The following is a 20,137-nucleotide window of genomic DNA, read 5'->3' as shown; positions in this document are numbered from 1 at the left end:
CCTCGCCAAAAAAAGATTAAGAACCAGTGATTTGAAAGAAGTAGTTAATCTTTGGCAAAGTAAATAATCTTCATTTCATGTTTGGTAGTAAAATAGAGGCAGTGACTTATTTTTCATTCATTGACGGCTAATTTTCTAAGAGTCCGGGAACCTCCAAACGTCCAATATGAAATAGTGTGAATGAGTCTGAATAGCGAAAAACACTTGAAAGTGGGCGAGGGGAAGAACTAAGAATGGAGGCGCGCAATGGCCAACACGAGAGAGATCACCTGCAGTTGAGGGAAAAGAAACTGGATTAGAGGCAGGAAAACGGCCTGGACTGCCACAGCCACCCCCAAGCCCCCGCTTTGGGCCGCTGGGCGTTGGGGCGCTGGAGGGAGACAGCGCAGAGGGCAGAAACCTCGGGCCCGGCAGGCGTGAGACGACAGTGCTGAGGCGGACCGCGTATGCCCGCGAGGGCGTGGCGGCGGCTTCCGCCGGAAGTCGGCCCCTCCCGGCCGGCCTCGCGCCGGGCAGCCTGGGAGCCGCGGGGGAGGCCGAGGCGCCGGGTGGGGCGGCTGTTGCGTCGGGGTTCTGGTGACGCGAAGACACGCCTCCCTGACGTCCCGGGTTCCCTGAGCCCCTTTCCTCTCAGCCTTTCGCCGCTTCGCGCTCGTGGGAGAGTCCCGCCTCTTCCCCGGGCGCACCACCCAGGGCACTCCGTGTGCTCAGCCCCGCCTCTGACGGAGGCCGAGGCGGAGGGTCAGAATCCGGAAGAAAAACAAGCCGGCGAGCGTGAGCTGACCGGGACCTGCTGCCCGACCGGGATTCATCGGGCCGGACTGGCTGGGGCGGGGAGCCGGCCGGGTCACCGCGTGGGGATGATGGAGGCCGTGAGCCCACGGAAGCCGACCGAGCCGAGAGTCAGCCAGCTCAGGTGAGGAGGGCAGCTGCGGGCGGGCCAGCCCGCCCCAGGCGGGACCACTGCCTCTGACCCAGTTGGGGCTGCGGATCGGGGGCAGAACCAGATTGGGAGAGAAGGGACCGGGCCTCCAGGGCTGCTGCTAGTTCGGAGGCCCTCCTAAGTGCTCCCAGGCCAGTGTCGAGCGGCTGTGTTGGGCCCGAGCCCCGCGCCCCGCGCCCCCTCTAAACTCAGGCCACCGAGCTCATTCCCACTTGGGCGCCCCAAGCAGGTGTCTCAGATGGCTTCTGGAGGAGGCAACAGTGTTGGGCTGTTTGAAGTCAAAGACGTAACAGAGCATTCTGTCCTCAGCTTTAGAGTAGAAATCTTGTTCTTTTGTTCAGCACATACATCATGAGATCTGCCTGATCCCGTTGTAACCTCCTGAAATCCGAAATCAGATTTAGATAAGATCCTTTAGTGAAGTGATATAGCCTGGTCCCATGCTTGCTCTTTAATGAGGAACAATGCTAATCGCAAACTTAGTGCAGGTCACGATGCGAGGATTTGCTGCTAATCGTCGGACCTGAGAGTGAGGGCAAGACATCCCGACTTTTGCTCTCCATCCGCTTAGAGCAATTCTCTGGGAAAACAAGGAGCTTTGGAGTAAAAGGGCTGCCTTCCTTAATCCTCTGTTGGACAGCAGGGGGAGATCGTAAACAAACGAAGCACAGAATCTCTGGCTGAGTGCCTGGGAAGGTGGTTTTTGTATTTTGTTGATGTTCATAGGGAGAGGCAGGAAGTTGCTTTAAGCTGGCCAAGAATTTCTTCAAATTGTGCTTTTTAGAGCAGGGACCTCTAAGAACAGGGTCTGGCAGAGAAGAGATGTTTTGGGACATCCTGCCCTTTTCTCTCACCTCTCCAGCCCCCTATACACTTTCCCATTCTAGATCTTCCGCTGCTTCAAGTCCTCCACCTCATGGTGAACCCAGGACTCACTGGAGGCTTGGTGGCTGTTCTTGGTCTTTGCAGTGTTTGTAGCCCCTGCCTGCTCTGTATGCAGCACAGTCTGGGGCTTCCTTGGAGTCTTGCTGTAACTATTCAATTGAATAGATGTGCAAGTCTCTCCTTCCCCTGAGCCTCTGACGGGATCCAGTGTTATTGAGAGCTGCGGTCTAGTTCTCTTGCTTCCCTAGGGGCTTATGTGAGGCCAAGGTGGAGGATGTTATCCAACTGATGCCTTTTCCCAAAAGGCGATAGACTCTTGAGAGAGATGTTAAGAAACCTGTGGTTTAGAATCTTCTCTTTAGGCTCTCTGAAATGCTTGACAGAATTTGTTGTGCTCCAGGGATCTGCTAGGCAGGAGTGAGGAAGGGAATGTGGTGGTGCTATCTCTGTTATTTTTTAAATTCTCCTGTCTTGTAGTGCTGAGGCCTCTCACAAGGTGAAAACTGAACCTCTAGAATCTTTCTGGTGGTCTTAGGAACCCGTGAGTTGAGGGGTTGGGGGTGGGAAATTGCTGACAGAGCCATAGATGATAGCTGAGATGTGAATGGCTGGTAGAATTAAGAAATTCCTGACTATCCATCCCATCCCCACCCTTTCCCTTGCCTGATCCTGAAACCTTTGGGCCCACTTTGGCAGCTGTCCTAGTGTCAGCTGCACCAGTGCTGCCAGCTATGGGCAGCTGTGGGCTTGCATAGAGGAGCCAATCCAGGGTGGGAATGTCCTGCTTCAGAGGACACAGGTAAAGATGAAGGGCTTGTAGTTCAGTGTTCCTATTCCCACCACCAGATGCAGAAACTCGCATTTCCCATTAGGATCGCAGTGGATTGTGGTGCAGCCATTAGCAGACCTAGACCGCTGTCCATTACCTGGACAAGGTCTTATCCCTCTTCCTCCACGACCTACCTTTGCATCCCTTCCACAGCATACATGTTGTGACATGGAACGTGGCCTCTGCAGCACCCCCTCTAGACCTCAGTGATCTGCTGCAGCTGAACAACCAGAGCGTGAATCTGGACATGTATATCATTGGGTAGGTGTCTGCAGGGCCTTCACCCATCCCTATATCTGAGATCAGGTAAGCCTGACCAGTCCCAAGTTGTCCCCCTGGGGAACCCCTGTAACCTGTACTCCCTCACTCTGGAGTCTGAAGGCTAGGAGCTTTCAGCCTGCATCAGGGCCAGTTGGTGTCTCTTGTCCTGGGTCAGCAATGACAAGGGGTTGGCACTCAACAGCTAGGGGAGGGAGAGCTTGTGATCATGAAAACCCAAGAAGTGAAAGTCTGCTGAGGGCGGTGCTAAATGTGTGTGGTGGGGGCAGTACCCTCCAGGCCAGGGGGAGAGCCTCTGACCTGGGATGGGCAGTTTGCAGGAAATGAACTCTGGGATCATGAGCTTCCTTTCTGACACTGCCTTTGAAGACCCATGGAGCAGTTTCTTCATGGATGTGCTTTCCCCTCTGAGCTTCATCAAGGTAACTTACAAGTTCGTGGGCGATTGGGAAATGTGTCTCACCTCTTGTCGCCATTCCTTAGTCTTTGGTCTCCCACTCAGGCTTTCATGCTGCTTGCTGTTCATTTAAAAGCCTAAACCTCAGTTGCATCTGGCTCCCTGGAGCTCCTGCCCGCCTTGTGTCTTTCCAAGGTAGCTGGAGCTGAGCTGGGACCAGAGGGGTTAGTTTAACGCCTTGATATTGTTCAGGTTGGGACAATTCCTGAGGAGGTGCCGCAGGGCATATTGAAACCTCGGTGCCTACCCCACCCTCGGCCTCTAATCTCTACTCACACACCCAACCTGAAATCTCTGAGTGTAATAATAATTGCTACCATTTATCGAGTGCCTACTTGGTGTTAATCATTATACATTAGCTCTTTACATACATTATTTAAAAATCTTAACTCTCTTGAAATATGGGTATTTTACAGATAAAATCAACACTCAGAGGTTACACAGGCTATCTGGGATTTGAATTCAGATCTTTCAAACTTTATAACCCATGTTCTTAACTACTATCCTTTATTGCTATACTGGTGAGCTGTAAGGCTGACAGGTATCCCATTGCTAGCCCGCTGGTATCAGGGAGTATCCTCTGATCATAGGGGACATGCACCTCAAATTTTCAGGTACCTGGAAGTTAGGAGAAGGGAGATAAGTGTGGAGGAAAAGGGTTCTCAGTCTGAAGGGCCAGTATTCTTTGGGGAATCTTTAGACTATAGGAGAATCCACAAGAAGGCTCTAGATTGCTGGATCTTGCCTTTCTGCCCTACAGAGCTGAGGGATGAAACACTCCCATTTAAAGCACCTAGTACAGTGCTTCCAGGAAATAGCAGAATTCCTCTGTTCCCTTCCCTGGGTGACTGAATTTCTTCAGAATTAATTCTGTTACCCTAGTTTGTCTAAGGGTGCTGAGGCAAGAACTGTGACTACTCCTGAGGAGGGCAGAGCCAGGGAGGAGGGAGTACAAGATTTGGTCCTGCTGCTGAGGCTAGAAAATGCCAGCCACCAAGCCGTTGGCTCCCACCAGATCACACTTGGGCATCTTCCTGTACACTTGGAGCTAGCTCTTCTTGGAGGGCAGAACCACTTCTCTCTCACCACCCACTCCCTTCCCAAGACTGGAGGCCTCCTTGTACCTCGGCTAACTGGCAAGGGATTGCTAGAGTGGAGTTGAGCCAAGGAAATTAGCTCAGCTTGTGGCATGGACACAACGCATTCTGCCCATGCAGCCTCCCAAGGTTGGGAGGCCAACCTGAGGGCCCAGCACCCAAAGCAGGTGACCCTCTTCCCCAAGCCAAAAATTGAGGTGGAGGAGTGAGCCCTGCTTGCAGCCTGTGCCTTGCGTGGGAATTTGCCAGCCATAGATTGAGAGGCCTGGGGCTGACCCGCTGTGCCAGCTCCAAGGCTCCCCAGCTGCCTCCCCCTAGTCCATTCCTTAGCTCCTCCCACTTCATTTCCTCCAACCAGAACTTCCCCTGCAAGTCTCCTGCCTTTCCCCACAGCCCCACCCATTCTCCCAATCTCAGGCTTTCCTGCCCTACCCCCACCCCCATCCTCCCTGCCCCTCTACTTCCCTACTCCTTCACAAAGTAGACTATTGGTGGAGCCCAGTGGCCCAAACCTGCTCTGTGGGTTAGGATTAAGCTTGAAACTCTTCCTAAATCTTTATCAGTTCCCTGAGAGTCAGTCCCTCATAGTCCAGCCCTTCCCCAACTTCTCTTGTCATATGCATATGAAGGGGCGTGGCCAAGACTGAGGGTGGAGAGTGGGGCTGGAGACACATTTGTAGCAACCTCTGCCCAACCCCAGGTTCTCACGCCTCCCTCTCTCAGTCCTGGGCTTGGGGTTCCCCCTGCTTTGACTCCTCCACTGTGCCAGAGCTCCTGGCCTGCGGGATCAAGTTTCATAATTCCTGGAAGGCCCCAGTACATGCTCCCCACCCGGGGATTTCCTCCTTGGCCTCTGCACCTCATGCTCCGGAAACAGCTACTCTGGTGGTGTGTGTAGACAGCCTGAAGCTGATTCCCACCCTACCTCTGTGGCCGCGGAGAGCAGGGCTTTTGGCAGTCCTGGTCCTTTGACGTTATCCAGGTAGTTTTACTGGTTCCTTAGTCTCCTTGAGCCTCAGTCCATCTGCAAAACAGGGACAGTGCTTCCTTAGAGGATTGGTGTGAAGATTAAATGCAATCTGAAGCACTTCAGTAGATGGTAGGTAGCTATTCTCCCCAACCTGGGAACACATGTCCTCTGAACTCACTCTCATCCCCAGTGTGTTGCCTTCAGGGACATCCAACTGCCTGCAGTCTATAATTATTTTACAGGAGCATTTTCATAATTTTTTTTCACTAAAGTATAACGTATGCAGAAATTAAGTGTATAGTTTGAGGGATTTTTATATGTATACACACCCACGTTACCACCAGTCAAATCAAGATACAGACTATTTCCAGCACCCTAGAAGCCTCTCTCATGTTCCTTTCCTGCATTTACTTTTAAAAATCCTTAAACCAAAAAATAATAGCTGACAGTTAATCCTTCCAGCATCTATGAGATAGAGTCCTACTTTATCAATGAGAAAATAGACGGAGAGACTTGCCCAATATCAAATACTAAGAACCAGAGCCAGAATTTGAACTCAGGTCTGGCTAACTTGAAAACCAGTGCCTTTAGCCACTATCCTGTATAGCAGCATTCCTCTTTGAGGCCCTGGCCCGTGGGGATGGCAGCCTAGAGTAACCATAGAACCTCAAGAGGGCATTGGTGAGAGGAGCACCTGGCATGCATGGGGCTGGGACTGAAGAGTTGATGCCCTCCTGGTGGCAGGGTGCCCTGGCGTTCTTGATTCACTGCCCTCCATCCCCACGCCCAGGAACAGAAACAAACTTGCACAGCTCCCAGAATGCATCACTTGGCAGCTAAAGGGAATAAAACTCTGACACTTGAACTGAGATAACATACACCCTTGGGTAGGGCATCTCTGTGGCTCAGGGCTCTCTAGAACCCCTAGCACAGGGCCTGGCAGGGACACACACGGCCTGTGCAGGGAAATGAATGACCATTGCCCCCCCTGTCCTGCAGGTCTCCAGTGTCCGCATGCAGGGGCTCCTCTTACTGGTCTTTGCCAAGCTTCAGCATTTGCCCTTTATCCAGATTCTCTCTACTAAATCCACCCCTACTGGCCTTTTTGGTTACTGGGTAAGGACTGAGCTGTTGTCTGGGTCATGAGCTGGGAGGCCTCCTGTCACTGGGCTGGAAAGGAATGGGGGCTTTAGAGCTGGAGAAATGAAAAAGGGGGTGAAATGAATCTAGGCACTCTGTCTAGGCCAGTGTCCTGCATACCCACTCTCCTGCCTCAGGAGGGCTTAGCATCCCTGAGACCTCAAGCTGGGTGAGCTCAGCTGTAGATGGAGAGGTCACTCTGGGGAGCTGAGTGTCTGGCCCTGGGTGATTCTGCGCGAGGTGAGGCCATCTCCCCTCAGGCCTAGGAGGGGAAAAGAGAGTTGTGTCCCACCCTTCTGCCCATCTATCCTACCAGGGGAACAAAGGGGGTGTCGACATCTGCCTGAAGCTTTACGGCTACTATGTCAGCATCATCAACTGCCACCTGCCACCCCACATGGACAACAATGACCAGCGCCTGGAGCACTTTGACCGGATCCTAGAGATGCAGAATTTTGAAGGACATGATATCCCCAATATCCTGGACCATGAGTGAGCGTGCAGTTGTGGACTGCCGCCCCTGCCCTCTCCCCAGCACCAGCCCAGGCTAGCGTCCCCTGCCCGTTCTGTGTTCCCCAGACAGAGGCAGTTTGTGCTCCATGTCCCACCCTTCCCAGCCTCTTTCCTGATGCCCCAGCTGCTTGCCTAGTCAGCTTTGCCTGCCTGAGGTCTGGGACCCTTTCCCCAGTCCCTCTGTCCTGCCTAGAAACCCTGGACACTTCGGAACATCCCAGGTCAAGAACCCTGTGGTTCCTGAGGTCCGAAAGGCTAGTTCTCAGCCTTGCCTGGTGATCAGTTGAGAGAGAGGGAGGAAGGGAGGGCTAGAGCCTGTTCTGTATTTGCCACTTGCCCCTCGGGGCTGGTCTCTTTGGCTTAAACGGTCAAGGAGAGGCCATGAGAACAGTCCCATTGGACCCATGCCCTTGTCTTCACCTGATCCTGTCCCAGTATCTGGCTTCTTACCTGCCCCCTCGAGCTTCTGTTCCAGCAGCCCCTGGAATGAGCAGGCCTGAGCCACCTGTTGCTCCTCCCATCTCTGACCTCATCCCAAACCCTCAGGCTCCCTTCCTTTCTTTCTAAAGCCTCATTCTCTGGTTTGGAGACATGAACTTTCGGATCGAGGACTTTGGGTTGCACTTTGTTCGGGAATCCATAAAATATCGATACTACAGTGACCTGTGGGAGAAGGATCAGGTATCAAGTGAGGGGAGGGTCCAGAGGGGTGATCTGAGCCTGTTGGTGGAGGTCCAACGTGAAATGTGGGGAGTGTTGCTCCGGTTCCCTAGCACCTGTTCTCCTCTCCCAGGCCTCCAAAGTCCCTGTTCCCAGGCAGGGAGGAAGCTAACAGGGCTTTGCAGCTGGGGGTGGGGCAACCAGTTCTGTTGGCATGGTCTTCACCTGGAGGAGCTAGGGTACGGCTGCTGGGTATGCGCTAGAACAGGGAACAGGAAGGGCTTTGGCCTGCCGTGGCCCTGCACTGCACAGCAAACCTCTTGTATCCCTGTTGTCTTTCCCATCCCCAGGCATGCTTGCCTCCTGGAGGATGAGCTACAACCCCTTTGGGGGACCCTGGCTACCCCAGCTTCCCCTGTGATACATGTCTGCTAGGGGCTCCCAGAGAAATGGAATTCGAAGCCTAGTCCCTATAGTCCAAGGACTGGGAAATGGCAGGCAGTTACCCCCTGCCCCGACCCTGTCCCCAAACTATGGGTTAATGTTTGCAAAAGGATTCAGCTGCTCTCCTGAGGGGGCGGGGGGCGACGGGGAGGGGCTGAGGTTGCCAGTGAGGCAGTGAAGAAGTGAGGTGGTGTTGCTTGACTCTTACTCTGCCGTGATGGCATGTGCTGATCCCTTGAATGGAGTGTGGTGCTGGGCCATTGGGTCATGACTATTGGGAGATGGGACTGTGCCTTTCTCTACAGCTCAGCATTGCCAAGAGACACGACCCGCTGCTCCGGCAGTTCCAGGAGGGCCCCCTGCTCTTCCCGCCCACTTACAAGTTTGATAAGAACTCCGACAACTATGACACCAGGTGAGGGGGCTCCACCAGAAGAGGATCAGCCTGCTGCGGATCTGGAATTACCTTGTGAGGAGGAAGTGGGCGCCAAGAGGAAGTCAAATTGTGCTGGCCCCAGTAGCAGTGGGAGCTGCCTCAGAATAGAAGTGTTAGGGAAGCAGGAATAAATCCAGCCATCTCAGGAGTGGCGCCTCCGCCCCCGTCATGAGGCACTGACTATGGGAGCTGTCCCAGATTATCCTTGGAGCAGGAGCGGGAGGCGACACTGGCAAGGATGGGCAGTGGGGAATGGGGCAGGTAGGGCCAGAGGAGAGAAGGGAGGCAGCTGATTCCTGACTTGGGAGGGACTGCACTTCAGCATTCTGGGAACCCCTGTCCCCACTCCCCAGGGCCTCTGGTCCTTCCTAGACCGGGGCAGAAAGCTTGGCTCAGCCAGTTACTTGTACCCCCTGCCCCAGCTGTGAGTGGGTCAGGTACTATTTAGGAAGATGAAGTAGTTAGTTGTCAACGGAGAATTTCATGGGGAACAGTAGAGAGACAGTGCATGTAGTAGTTAGAAGCACAGCTCTGCCCCTCATCAGCTGCATGACCTTGGACAAGGTATTTAAAACTCAATTTTGTCATCTGTAAAATGGGAGTGATAACAGTACCCACTTCATGGGGTTAAGGATTGCAGGAGAGCTTGCATGTGCTTAGCCCACTGCCTGGCCCCAGGAAGCACTGGGATAACTGCTGTTGTTAGTTTTAGTCTTCAGGTGGTAGTTTTACTGAAAACCTTTCTAAGAAGCTGAGAAGGGGCCAGGTAACCACCAAAACCTTAGGCTTAGGCAGAGGAGCAAAAACAGGTCTGGCAGAAGCTCCCTAGCCCAATTTAGAGCAAGGATCCTTATCCCTTTAAAGAAAAAAAGAACGCCTTACATGTAACAGGGCTTTTTGTTTCACCTGGAGCAGCTCCTTCATTTATTCCTCCTAGCGGGACTGTCTTAGGAGGATGTAGGAGGTGCCTCGAGGGCAGCCCCAGCCCCTGGGATTTAGAGGGGGAACAGACATCTCCAGAGCCAGGCCAGGATGAGAGGTAGAACTGCTAGCCCAGTGGAAGTGGTATGGCAGAGCCCCAGTGTGCCTGCCAAGGAAGGGGGAGAGGGTAAGCCATCTCAGGAGTATGGAGCAAGACGGAGTGGGGTCATGGTCAGGGCAGTGCACACAAGAAGAGGCCATGAACACTGGAAATAGGGTCCAGCCTGGGCAGCAAAACAAGCCAAAAAGGAGGTAAGAGGGCAGCCTCCAGCTGACCAGCTGGCTTGGGTCCATGGCTGCAGGGAGACATGCCATCTCCCCAGCCATCCATTGGAAATGAGAGTCATCAGGGAAATTATAAGGCCTCAGTGGGACAGGCTGGGGCCTTGGGGGCTGGGACCCTCTAGCAATTGACTTCAAAACCTCACTTGCCAACAGGAAGAGAGCCGCTTTCAGGCCGTGTGGCCAGGTGTCCCTTTGTCCCCAACCCCAGGTACCGTACAGAAACTACCAGGAGACTGGAAGTCATTGCAAACAGCTGAGTCCAGGCTGGAGTTTGCAGGGACTGAGATTGGGTAGAAAGAGGCTCAGAGATGTTAAAGCACTTCCCCGCATGGCTCAGCTGCAGATAGCTGAGCTGGCGCTCAGACCTGACCTTCTGGACCCTGTGGCCCACGACGCTTTCCCCTCACCCACAGTGCCTCCGAATTCACAGCCAGTCTTGTCAGCAGCAGCAAAAACGAAGGCAGGATTGGAATAGCAAAAGCTTGATGAGGAGGCAGGGCTGGCCTGGTGGCGCAGCGGTTAAGTGCACATGGTCCACTTCTCGGCGGCCTGGGGTTCACCGGTTCGGATCCCGGGTGCAGGCATGGCACCACTTAGCAAAAGCCATGCTGTGGTAGGCGTCCCACGTATAAAGTAGAGGAAGATGGGCATGGATGTTAGCTCAGGGCCAGTCTTCCTCAGCAAAGAGAGGAGGATTGGCAGTAGTTAGCTCAGGGCTAATCTTCCTCAAAAAAAAAAGGAGGCAGATACTTATTTACACATGATAGGTATCCACATTGTGATTGACCTTACTGAGCACTTAGCATGTGCCAGGCATTGTGCAGAGGGCTTTGCCTGCATCACTTAATTCATATCATACCTGTATTAGGTAGACACTGTTGTTATTGACTTTTTAGCAAAAAAGGAAACTGAGTCTTGGAACATCTAAGTAAGGTTGTAACAGAGTAAGTGATAGAGCAAGAACTTGAACTCAAGCCTGTGTGACTCCAGACCCATGCGCTTCCCCTTGCCTGGAGCCCAGGAAACGAAGGAATCTCTGGACAGGAGCAGGGGACGTTACAGGGGGACATCGTAACTGAAATATTCCCTCTGGGGCCATGGTCCTGAGGTAGCTGGGAGTGCCTGCAGTGGGCAGGGCCTGAGCCACACGTAGGGAGCAGAAACATTCCTGCCTAATCAGACTGTTATTCATCCTTGAAGACCCAGTTCAGACATCTCTACTAGAAAGCCTTCCCTGACCCTCCTCCGCCTCTCTGAGAGTTCTCTCCTACCCTTATGCTGCCTGTAAGCCTTGCACACACCATGCTTTCAGTGTTGCATTTAAGACACAGGGTGCCTTTCTTGCTATACTCTGAATGCCCGAAGCACAGAGAGTGGATCTGATTGATGACCATCCCTGCTATGTAGCATTGTGCCTGGCATGTGTTTGAATTGAGAGCCTGAGAGGACAAAAGGAAAAGACATGGTATTTAAGGAACAGCCAATGTAGTAGAGGCACCCACCCATAGCAAGAGATCTACACACTATCAAGTTCAGGAGTTGGCTAATAGAAGATCCCAGAAGGCTGTGTGGAAGTACCAAAGGAGGTTAAAGCAAATGGTAAGGAGGTGGGCCGCTGAGGCCTGGAGGAGTCAGTGAGAGTTGTCAAGGAGGCAGCAGAGTTTGGCAGAAAGGACAGGCATTCCGATAGTCAGCAGCACTGACAAGAGGCACCTTGAGTGGAGCCTGACCCAGCTCTACAAAGTGACTGTGAGTGAGTTGTTGCAGGGCACGGTACGCGGCTTTGCCAGGCTGCAGCAGCATCCCTGAGCCAAGAGGTAATAAGAAACGAGGTCAGCTCCATTACAGGGGCGAGTGAAAGGGCTGAGGGCGGGAAATCCTGTTAAAGTCAGGATTGCAATAGGGTTTTGTTACAGTCCACATGAACCCAGTCAACCTCTCTGCTAGGCAGTGAGCAGAGGATACTATGATCAATCCAGTCAAGACCTGTGTCCAGAGTTCAATGAGACACTTAGAAGCCATCTACAGGGAGCAAAGGGGAAAAGTGCTTTCAGACCCAGGAATAGAACACATCACTACTTGTGGGTCAGTAATGCCTCCGTTTTCTAGGCTCTTAAGCCAAGAGAATCTTGCAGTGCTACTTGGTTTTAATTTTTTGAAAGTAGAGACATACTAATCTCCAGAAGCAATTCTTCTACTGTCACAATTATTCAGCCAGAAAGCATTAGTGAGGCTCCATTGTGGTAACACACACTGTACGACAGTTCTCGCTGCTGGGAGTTAGCCACAGGGAAAGCTGGAGGAGACAGTGGAGTGCAGTGGTTGGAATGTGGACCTCCTAGTCGGCAGACCTGGCGAAGCATCCAGCTTCCACCTGCACTGGGTGACCTCTCTATATCCTGTAGAAGGAGAAAAATGTGACCTGTAACATCCTTGCAGTGTTGGAAGGATTAGAACAATCTATGAAACACCTGTCGCAGTGCCTAATGCACAGAAGGACCCCATGTTTATCTGTTGTTATTATCAGAAATGGAGAACTAGGGAAATATATGTAATATTTAATTTGTACACATTTATTTTGCTTATTTCTTGTCTTTGTCAAACAGGCTCCTCGAGGACCTTGTCAATCCCTTTTATCAGATCCCCAACTGCCCAGCATATAAGGGCTTAGTAAATCTTGTTGAAAGAATGAACAGTACAGGTGCCCAGTGATGAGCCTGGACCAGGCCAGGGAAAAGGAGGAAAGGGAGACAGGCTGAGAGGTACTGAGGAGGAAGGAGAGACAGGCTGTGGCCAGGACTTGGGGAAGATCCTGACGCCACAGCAAGTATGGGCTCTTAACCATAATAGGGAAGTTGGGGAGGGGGGATGCTTTGCAATGGAGAGTGGTACTTTCATGTGGTTCTTCACCAAGTTTTAAGCAATGCTAGGCTCTGGTTGGTTCAGAGATTCAGTGTCTGTTTTCTCTGGGTTGGAAATACCACGTTCTGATGTGCTCAGAACTCTCCTCAGAAAAGTGAAAGGTTGAAACAACCCAAGGAGCCCCAAGCAGATATGGTTTAGCCAGTTACCTCTTCTTGACCACTCCCATGAAGCACCTTAATTTCTTTAATCCTCACATGATGGCTCTTTGAAGTACTGTTATCACCTCATCTTAGAATTGAAGAAACTGAGACTTGCAGTGTGAAGTCACTTGCCCAAGGACACATGGCTTTTTTTCTTTTTAAACTAGATTACTGGTTTATTTTAAAAGGATATAACTCAGGAACAGGCAAATGGAAGAGATTCATAGGGCAAGGTATGGGGAAATGGGGAGGAACTTCCGTGCCCTGCCCAGGTGTGACACTCCCCAAATCTCCACATGGTCACCAACCCGGAATCACATAGCTCTTAATTAACAAGGCAGAACCTTCCCCACAGGTGTCTGACTCTAGAGTCAGAGTTCACCACTGAGACACCATTCTGCCTCAATTGCTGTTGAAGTGACAACAGTATGTCAGAAATGTTTATTTAAAATAGTAATTGAATAAAGCAAAAGACAAAAATAGCATTTCAAACTGATCATAAACATATGAAACTGTATACATTAAGATTAGACGCACATTTTTGAGGAGAAAGATTGAGCTTGAGGTTTTCTGGTTGGTTTGGGTTTCACAAGCAGTTGTTGAATGCCTACTATGTGCCAGGTTCTGTCTTCATGCTGAGGATACACAGGAAACTCCAGGAGCCAGGCCTTGCCTTCCGAGTTTCCACACCAACTGCTATGCCGACTGAGAAACAGGACACTACAGTATAACGTAATTGCAGATGTACTGGTGTGGAATGCTTTGGAAGCAGAAAGGAGAGGACAGGGATGACTTTATGACAAAGACAGCATTGGAATTGGGCCTCTCCCCGTGAAGAAGGGTGTTCCAGGCAGCAAAAACTGCAAGAGAGAAGGTCCAGAGGCTTGAGAGAGTGGCCAAGGTGGAGCAGGTCTGGGGCAGTGGTGGGGAGAGAAGGTAGAACAGGGGCATCAGACTCCTGAGCAGCTTGAAAGCCACACCTGGGGGACTTGAGCTTTATTCGGGAGGCAATGAAGACTCCTTGAAGGTTTTAAAGTAGGGAATCATGTGACCAGCCTTTACTACTCTTTGAGTCAATTCAAAAGTAAGGGGGAGCAACGGAGAAACAGCAGCTGTCCTCCTCGTTCCAGGACTGGGAGGGGTCTCCGTTTGGAGAGTGGGGCCTGAGTGCCCCGGTAGCTTGGGTGGGGCTGGGTGGGGAGTCAGGGACTTGCCTATCTCGGGGCACCTACTGTTACCTAGGGGAGGAAAGCGCTCCTGTCTCCGGGGGCTGCACAGCCTCTCAGGCTCCTCAGAGAAGTGGGCAAGTGAAGAACAGGTGGGAGGTCTCAGCTGACTCTTGAGAACAAAGAATAATAGCCAGTGTCTGCAGAGAGCTTTTTTTATACCAAGCACTGTGCTAAACGTGTTTTGTGCTTTATCTCATTTAATCATCTCAGCAACCGTGTGAGGTAACTACTATAATTATCTCCATTTTACAGATGAGAAAGCTGAAGCCCAAGAGGGATTGGCCTGTTGTGGCCATGCTGACTGGCCTTGAATCCTAGCTCCTCCTCTCAGTAGCTGTGTGACTTAGGAAAAGTTACTTCCCCTCTAGGACTCAATTTCTCCACCTGTAAAGTGTGAAATAAACTGTACCGACTGGAAGGGTGCTGTGGGCATTCCCTAAATGCTTCCCTTTCCTAGGGTGGCACCTTTAGTTGGCGGGAGCCAAATTCAAGCTCCAATCTACCTCCAAAATCCAAATCCCAGCTTCTTTGATCTATTGCTGCTCTTGTTCAAGAAAGAGGAAAAACTTTGAAACGGGATGTTTCTGAGTCACATTCGATTCATAAGAATATAGACGAGGGCTGGCCCGGTGGCACAGCGGTTAAGTTCGCACGTTCCACTTTGGCGGCCCGGGGTTCACTGGTTCGGATCCCGGGTGCGGACATGGCACCGCTTGGCAAGCCATGCTGTGGCAGGCGTCCCACATATAAAGTAGAGGAAGATGGGCATGGATGTTAGCTCAGGGCCAGTCTTCCTCAGCAAAAAGAGGAGGATTGGCAGCAGATGTTAGCTCAGGGCTAATCTTCCTCAAAAAAAAAAAAAAATTAAAAAAAAGAATACAGACGAGACTGAGAGTCTGTGGCTGAGTCCGACAAAGGCCAAAGTACCTTTGGTTCTGTCAGGCCCCTTCCTGCCTGCGCCGTGCCATGATCCAGCTCGGCCAGGGGTCTTACAGTCACTGACAAACCCTGGTGGTAGGGGCTCCACCAAGCTCGTGGGGTTACCTTCCTGCTCTCCTACCAACCCTTCTCTTCCCATTCTTCCTCTTCCCCTACCCCTAGTGAGAAAAAACGCAAGCCTGCATGGACTGACCGCATCCTGTGGAGGTTGAAGCAGCAGCCTCAGGCCAGTTCCCACACCCCCAGGCTGCCAGCCCCCCACTTCGCCCTGTCTCTGAGGAGCTACGTCAGCCACATGATGTACAGCATCAGTGACCATAAGCCTGTCACCAGCACCTTTGACTTGGAGGTGAACTTCCAGGCTGCGTGGTGCTTGGCAGAGGAGCAGCCATGCTGGGCCACATCCCCAAACCCTGTAGCCCTGGATTCTGATGTCAGCAGATCCTCCAGGGGAGACCTGGAGGAGGACATGATTGCCTTTCCTCCCAGGTCAGGTATCCCAGCTCTTCTTAGGAGCTGTTGATGGTTCTGTCTGTCAAAAATGTGTTCAGATCCTTTGTGAATAGGTTTCCATTTCCTCTTGGTACTGTCCCTTGGGGCTAATGAGTTCCATTATGCTTATTACCTACTAAGTGAAGTACAACTTCCTTTTATTTGTCCTAAACCTATCTGGATTAGGTTGCAAAAGGGAGCTCCCTCCATCCTTGTATCTTGCCATCTAATAACCAAGGGAGTGTTGACCTTTGAGCTGCTGGTTACCCTTAGCCGTCACCTTTTCATGCTGGTTTGTCTGTCTTTACACCATTGTATTCCTCCACACGCCTATAGCTGTTCTCATCAGAGCCACACCCCCACCCCACCCCCACCCCCCTGCAAAATTGGATTTGGGCCTTTGGGTCAGGAACCCTGGTGGCCTGAGAGCAGCTACCTGGCTTCTTTCTTAAACCTGTCAGCAACTCCCCCATTCCTCCACCTTCACCCCTCCGCACCTGGCTCTCTGCTTGGTCACTCACTTGGCTGTCAGCCCCATCTTCCGTGGCAGGACCAGCCACCCCCGACAAGCCTCTGGTCCTTTCTCTTTCCAGCTGACCAACCAAGGTCTGATTCTTTCTCAGGGCAGCCTAGTGGAGTTCTGCGCCCACCCCCCTGGGGGCCCCTCCTCCCACCACTGACCCTAACCTGTTGGAAGGGTACAGTAAGGACATTCATCTCAGAGAAGGAAATGAGGCTATAGAATTTCAGCCCCTTTCCCACCCTTGTTTATAGCTGAAGCCATTGGTATCTGCCCCACTGATCACCCTGATGCCTGAGGGCCTGTGGACCATGGAGAACAACATGTTAATCAGCTACTCCTTGACCCCAGAGTTCCTCAGGAGCGCCTGGGACTGGATCGGACTGTATAAGGTGATGTGGCCGGTGAGGCAGGGAGTCCATCAGCCATACCCCTCTGGTTTATCCATCCTGAGGGCTCACGGGAGCTAGGCACAGAGACTGAAGAACTCACCCTCGTTCACCCCAGGGGTCCTTGCCCACCTGGAAGCTGGCAGTCAAGGGGAGGGGGCATCCAGTATGATGGCCAGCCCTAGGAATGAGACCATCTTCTCCTTCAGATTTGCTGTAGGTCCTGTATCCTCCAAGACCATTAACCGCCCAATCCCCCCTCCCACAGGTGGGGCTGCGCCACATTAATGACTACGTGTCCTATGTCTGGGTCAGGGACAACCAGGTCTCCTTCAGTGACCAGCTGAACCAGGTACCTGCCTCCCTTTCTGAGATAGATATTCCACATCTCCAGCAGGTGGGCTTGCCTGAGCACTCCTCTGTCTTCTGGAAGGAACAGAGGGCTGGATAACTTGTTACTGAGAGCTGAGTGGGGCCCAGAGCAATGGAGCTCACCGCATTCCTGTCCATCCCCCCCTCCAGGTGTACATCGATATCAGTGATATGCCTGAGACTGAGGATCAGTTTCTTCTCTGTTATTATAGCAACAATCTACATTCTGTGGTGGGGATAAGCAAACCCTTCAAGGTAGGAGATGCTGGTGGGGTCAGGGGAAGGGTGTCACAGAAGTCTGGAGCCCATCATTGGTTCCCTGAGGCCAGAGGCCTAGGAGCCAACCCGCATGGCGGAACCGCATCAGTTGGGGAATGGGAATGATGGCACGGAGGAAAACCTGCTCTTCTCCCTTCCACTCACTGCTTGTTTTATTCCTGCAGATCCAGCCTCGCTCCTTCTTGGGGGAGGATCTACTGGATGAAGCCCAACCACAGTTCTGAGCCGGGATAAGTGAATCCAGGGCGGAGGCCAGAGCTGGCAGCCAGCTCTGCCTACCACTGCCAGGAGCGCTGGGGACCCAGCCCAGCTCTCTGAGGACGGAGCAAGTATCCTCCACCTCCCAGAGGGAGCTCTAGCACACTCCTTTGCTCTCTCCAGTCCAGATCTTTGGAATCGGCCACTTAAATACAGGTTTTTGTTACTGAGATGTGAGTGAAACCAGGTAGTTTGTCAACAGTGAAGACCTGGGGATAGTCCACCAGATGTGGGAAGGACCCTCTAGCCTGCATCTCATTTCTTGATTTTTTCCCCCACGCACTTCAAGTCCCGCCCAAGCAGGCCTGCCAGGCACATGCCCCATCTGGCACAGGCCTGCATTCTTGTCACGCCATCCTGGGCCTCAGGCTGCCTAGGAGGGGGAGATACATTTGTACAGGCTCCATAGACTGGTTGGCACAAGCAGCACTGGGTTGCAGGAGTCTTGGCATCTCGTTGCCTGTCCCCCTAGGGGTGATGGGCAGAGAGTCTGGGCCCCTTGCTTTCAGCAGAAGCAATATGACTAAGTGGGCAGGATGAGCATCCCTCCACCCAGGCTCTTAGGTAGGGTTGTGGACAGGTTGATGAGCGTCCTTCTGCCATCACCCCCTTGCCTCCATGGAGTCTGACCCAGGGAGTCCAGGGCCTGAGCAAAGAATTGGACCCAGGTTCACTTCTGCTGGTGGGTCAGGCTCCATGCCCCTAACCTGCCTTCTTCTGAAGGGTCGGCCAGGTGGTAGAGGAGCTCTGGCCACAGACTTTTCCAGGGTGGTTCTTGCCCAGTTGAGCTCATCTACCCCTCTGCTTGCCTGCAGTCATTGGCCAGAAACCTACCCTCTGTGTAGACTGCTCTGGGACCGAGAGGTGGGGGCAGGCAGAGAGCAGAGCCAGAATCAAGACATTTTGGAGAATCTGGCCCGGGGGGGTCTTCACAGAACATTCTCCAGGTGCTGTGTGGACTCTGTCTGTCCCCACTCCCACCACTCGCCTCCAGTTACCGGTGACTCAACAGCCGTTCTCCCAGGAGAAGACACCTCAGGGAGCCTGCTCTGTGACTCTCACATTCATACTACGACCTGAGACTGAGGGACACTCTAGTTGCTCTACATTCTGTACTCCACCCAGGGAGCCATGTTTACCATCAAGAACTGCCCTGGGCCAGCCCCTGTGGCCTAGTGGTTAAGTTTGGCATGTTCTACTTCAGCAGCTCAGGTTAGCTTCCCAGGTGTGGACCTAGACCACTCATCTGTCAGTGGGTGGCCATGCTGTGGTGGTGGCTCACATACAAAAAGAGGAAGATTGGCAGTGGATGGTTAGCTCAGGGCGAATCTTCCTCAGCAAAACAAAAAACAAAAACAAAAAACTGTCCCCCTAGCTTTAGAGGGCCATGGCTGTCTGTGTTCTTTGTCTGTTGCACTGGGGCATAATTAGAATCATGGCTTTTACACTTGCGTGTGACTCCTTCATGATGGTGGGGAGAGGGGGCACATGGTGATGGGTGCTTGCTAGACTCTAGGACAAGGGCCCTGTAGATCCAGACTAGAGTTTCTCTGTCTGAGAGAGGCAGATATTGTCTGGGTAGGAATGGGATGAGGTTCTGGGATGGTGGCCCTCTGGGTCCCTGGCCCAATGGGGCATGCCACCTATGCTTTTGGTCACTTAGTTTATTCTGCTGCTAAGTAGAATGAGTTTCTTGGAACTGACAACTCAGAAAAGGTGCTTACTCTGCTCTCACTGGTCCATCCCTCCTCACCTGCTACTCCCTCACACCTTAGCTTTGAGCATTGGTCCTGGGTTAAGTTATCCAAATATGTCACCATCTTTTCTCTCTGTCCCACCTCTCCCCAGATACCCCTCCCCCGAGGTCCCCATTGTAACCTCTATCCCTGTCCCCCCCCACACACACACAGCTGAGGAACCCTGAGCCCTCGAACTTGCCCACCTCATTCCTTCTCACATGCACAACCATCATGGGTGCTGCCACACGGCACCCTTCACTTGGCAGATGGGGAAACCAAAGCTCAGAGAAGTGGGATGAACCCTCCAAAGTTAGGCACCTGTGGTGGTATGCAGTACCAGAAGCAGGAATGGGGTCAAGACCTGGGTTTGCATCAGTTCCATTTCTACCCACATAGCAGTCTCAGTTGTCTGTAAAATACAAATAATGTACCTATTCACAAGATTATTGTGAGAGGACAACTGCAAAAATCCACAAAGCAACCCTAGGCCTACCTCCTCATTCTGGTGAGTGTAGCCCTGGGGCTGGCTCTCAGGACTCCCGACTCCAGGGCTCCCCCATTTCTCCTGCTCTGGAGCATTCTTGTCCTCCACGTGCCCACCTCTCCCCTTCCTCCTTAAGTCTTCACACACCCCTACCCCTGCCTCCTGTTGCAGGGCCTTCCTTGCCTGGGAGGGGTGAGTCCAGCAGTGTTTGAGAGGCGGAAGGGGAAGGGGGAGTGCTCTCTCTCCTCTTGGCCCCAGTCAGGATATGGCCGCTCTGGGCCCAGCCCTGACCCACTGGGTGGAAACAGGAAATATGTGAGACTCAGTGTGAGCTGGGTCTCTGCGCCTGGCTCCGAGGCTGATAAGGGCCATTGTGTGGCTGCCGGGGATGAGCCTGCCCTGGATAGATGTGCTTCCCGGAGGAAGGAAGGAAGCTTTGCTGGCCTTTCCTG

The 20,137-nt window shown here is 52.5% G+C and overlaps 1 protein-coding gene across 4 annotated transcripts; it reads left to right on the top strand.

Annotated features, from left to right (window-relative positions):
* Positions 1 to 393: 393 nt before the first annotated feature.
* INPP5K (inositol polyphosphate-5-phosphatase K) lies at positions 394 to 18,907 on the top strand. Of its 4 annotated transcripts, none has more exons than XR_011423405.1 (13): positions 394 to 916; positions 2,811 to 2,918; positions 3,250 to 3,358; positions 6,460 to 6,576; positions 6,917 to 7,092; positions 7,683 to 7,794; positions 8,523 to 8,632; positions 15,315 to 15,501; positions 16,419 to 16,556; positions 16,822 to 16,905; positions 17,076 to 17,180; positions 17,369 to 18,074; positions 18,154 to 18,907. XR_011423405.1 is itself a non-coding variant. In XM_023653202.2 (12 exons), the coding sequence occupies exons 1-12, from the start codon at positions 447 to 449 to the stop codon at positions 17,426 to 17,428; spliced, it is 1,776 nt and encodes a 591-aa protein (XP_023508970.2). In that variant the 5' UTR covers positions 394 to 446; the 3' UTR covers positions 17,429 to 18,907. The 4 variants fall into 4 exon arrangements, 2 of the variants coding, with proteins under 2 accessions (XP_023508970.2, XP_023508972.1); XR_011423406.1 differs by having other exon boundaries at positions 508 to 916; positions 3,257 to 3,358; XM_023653202.2 differs by having other exon boundaries at positions 17,369 to 18,907.
* Positions 18,908 to 20,137: the final 1,230 nt, after the last annotated feature.

This window comes from Equus caballus, chromosome 11 (genome assembly GCF_041296265.1).
Source record: "Equus caballus isolate H_3958 breed thoroughbred chromosome 11, TB-T2T, whole genome shotgun sequence".
In the NCBI taxonomy this organism is placed as follows: Eukaryota; Metazoa; Chordata; class Mammalia; order Perissodactyla; family Equidae; genus Equus; species Equus caballus.
This window is presented reverse-complemented; position numbering and strand designations above follow the sequence as displayed.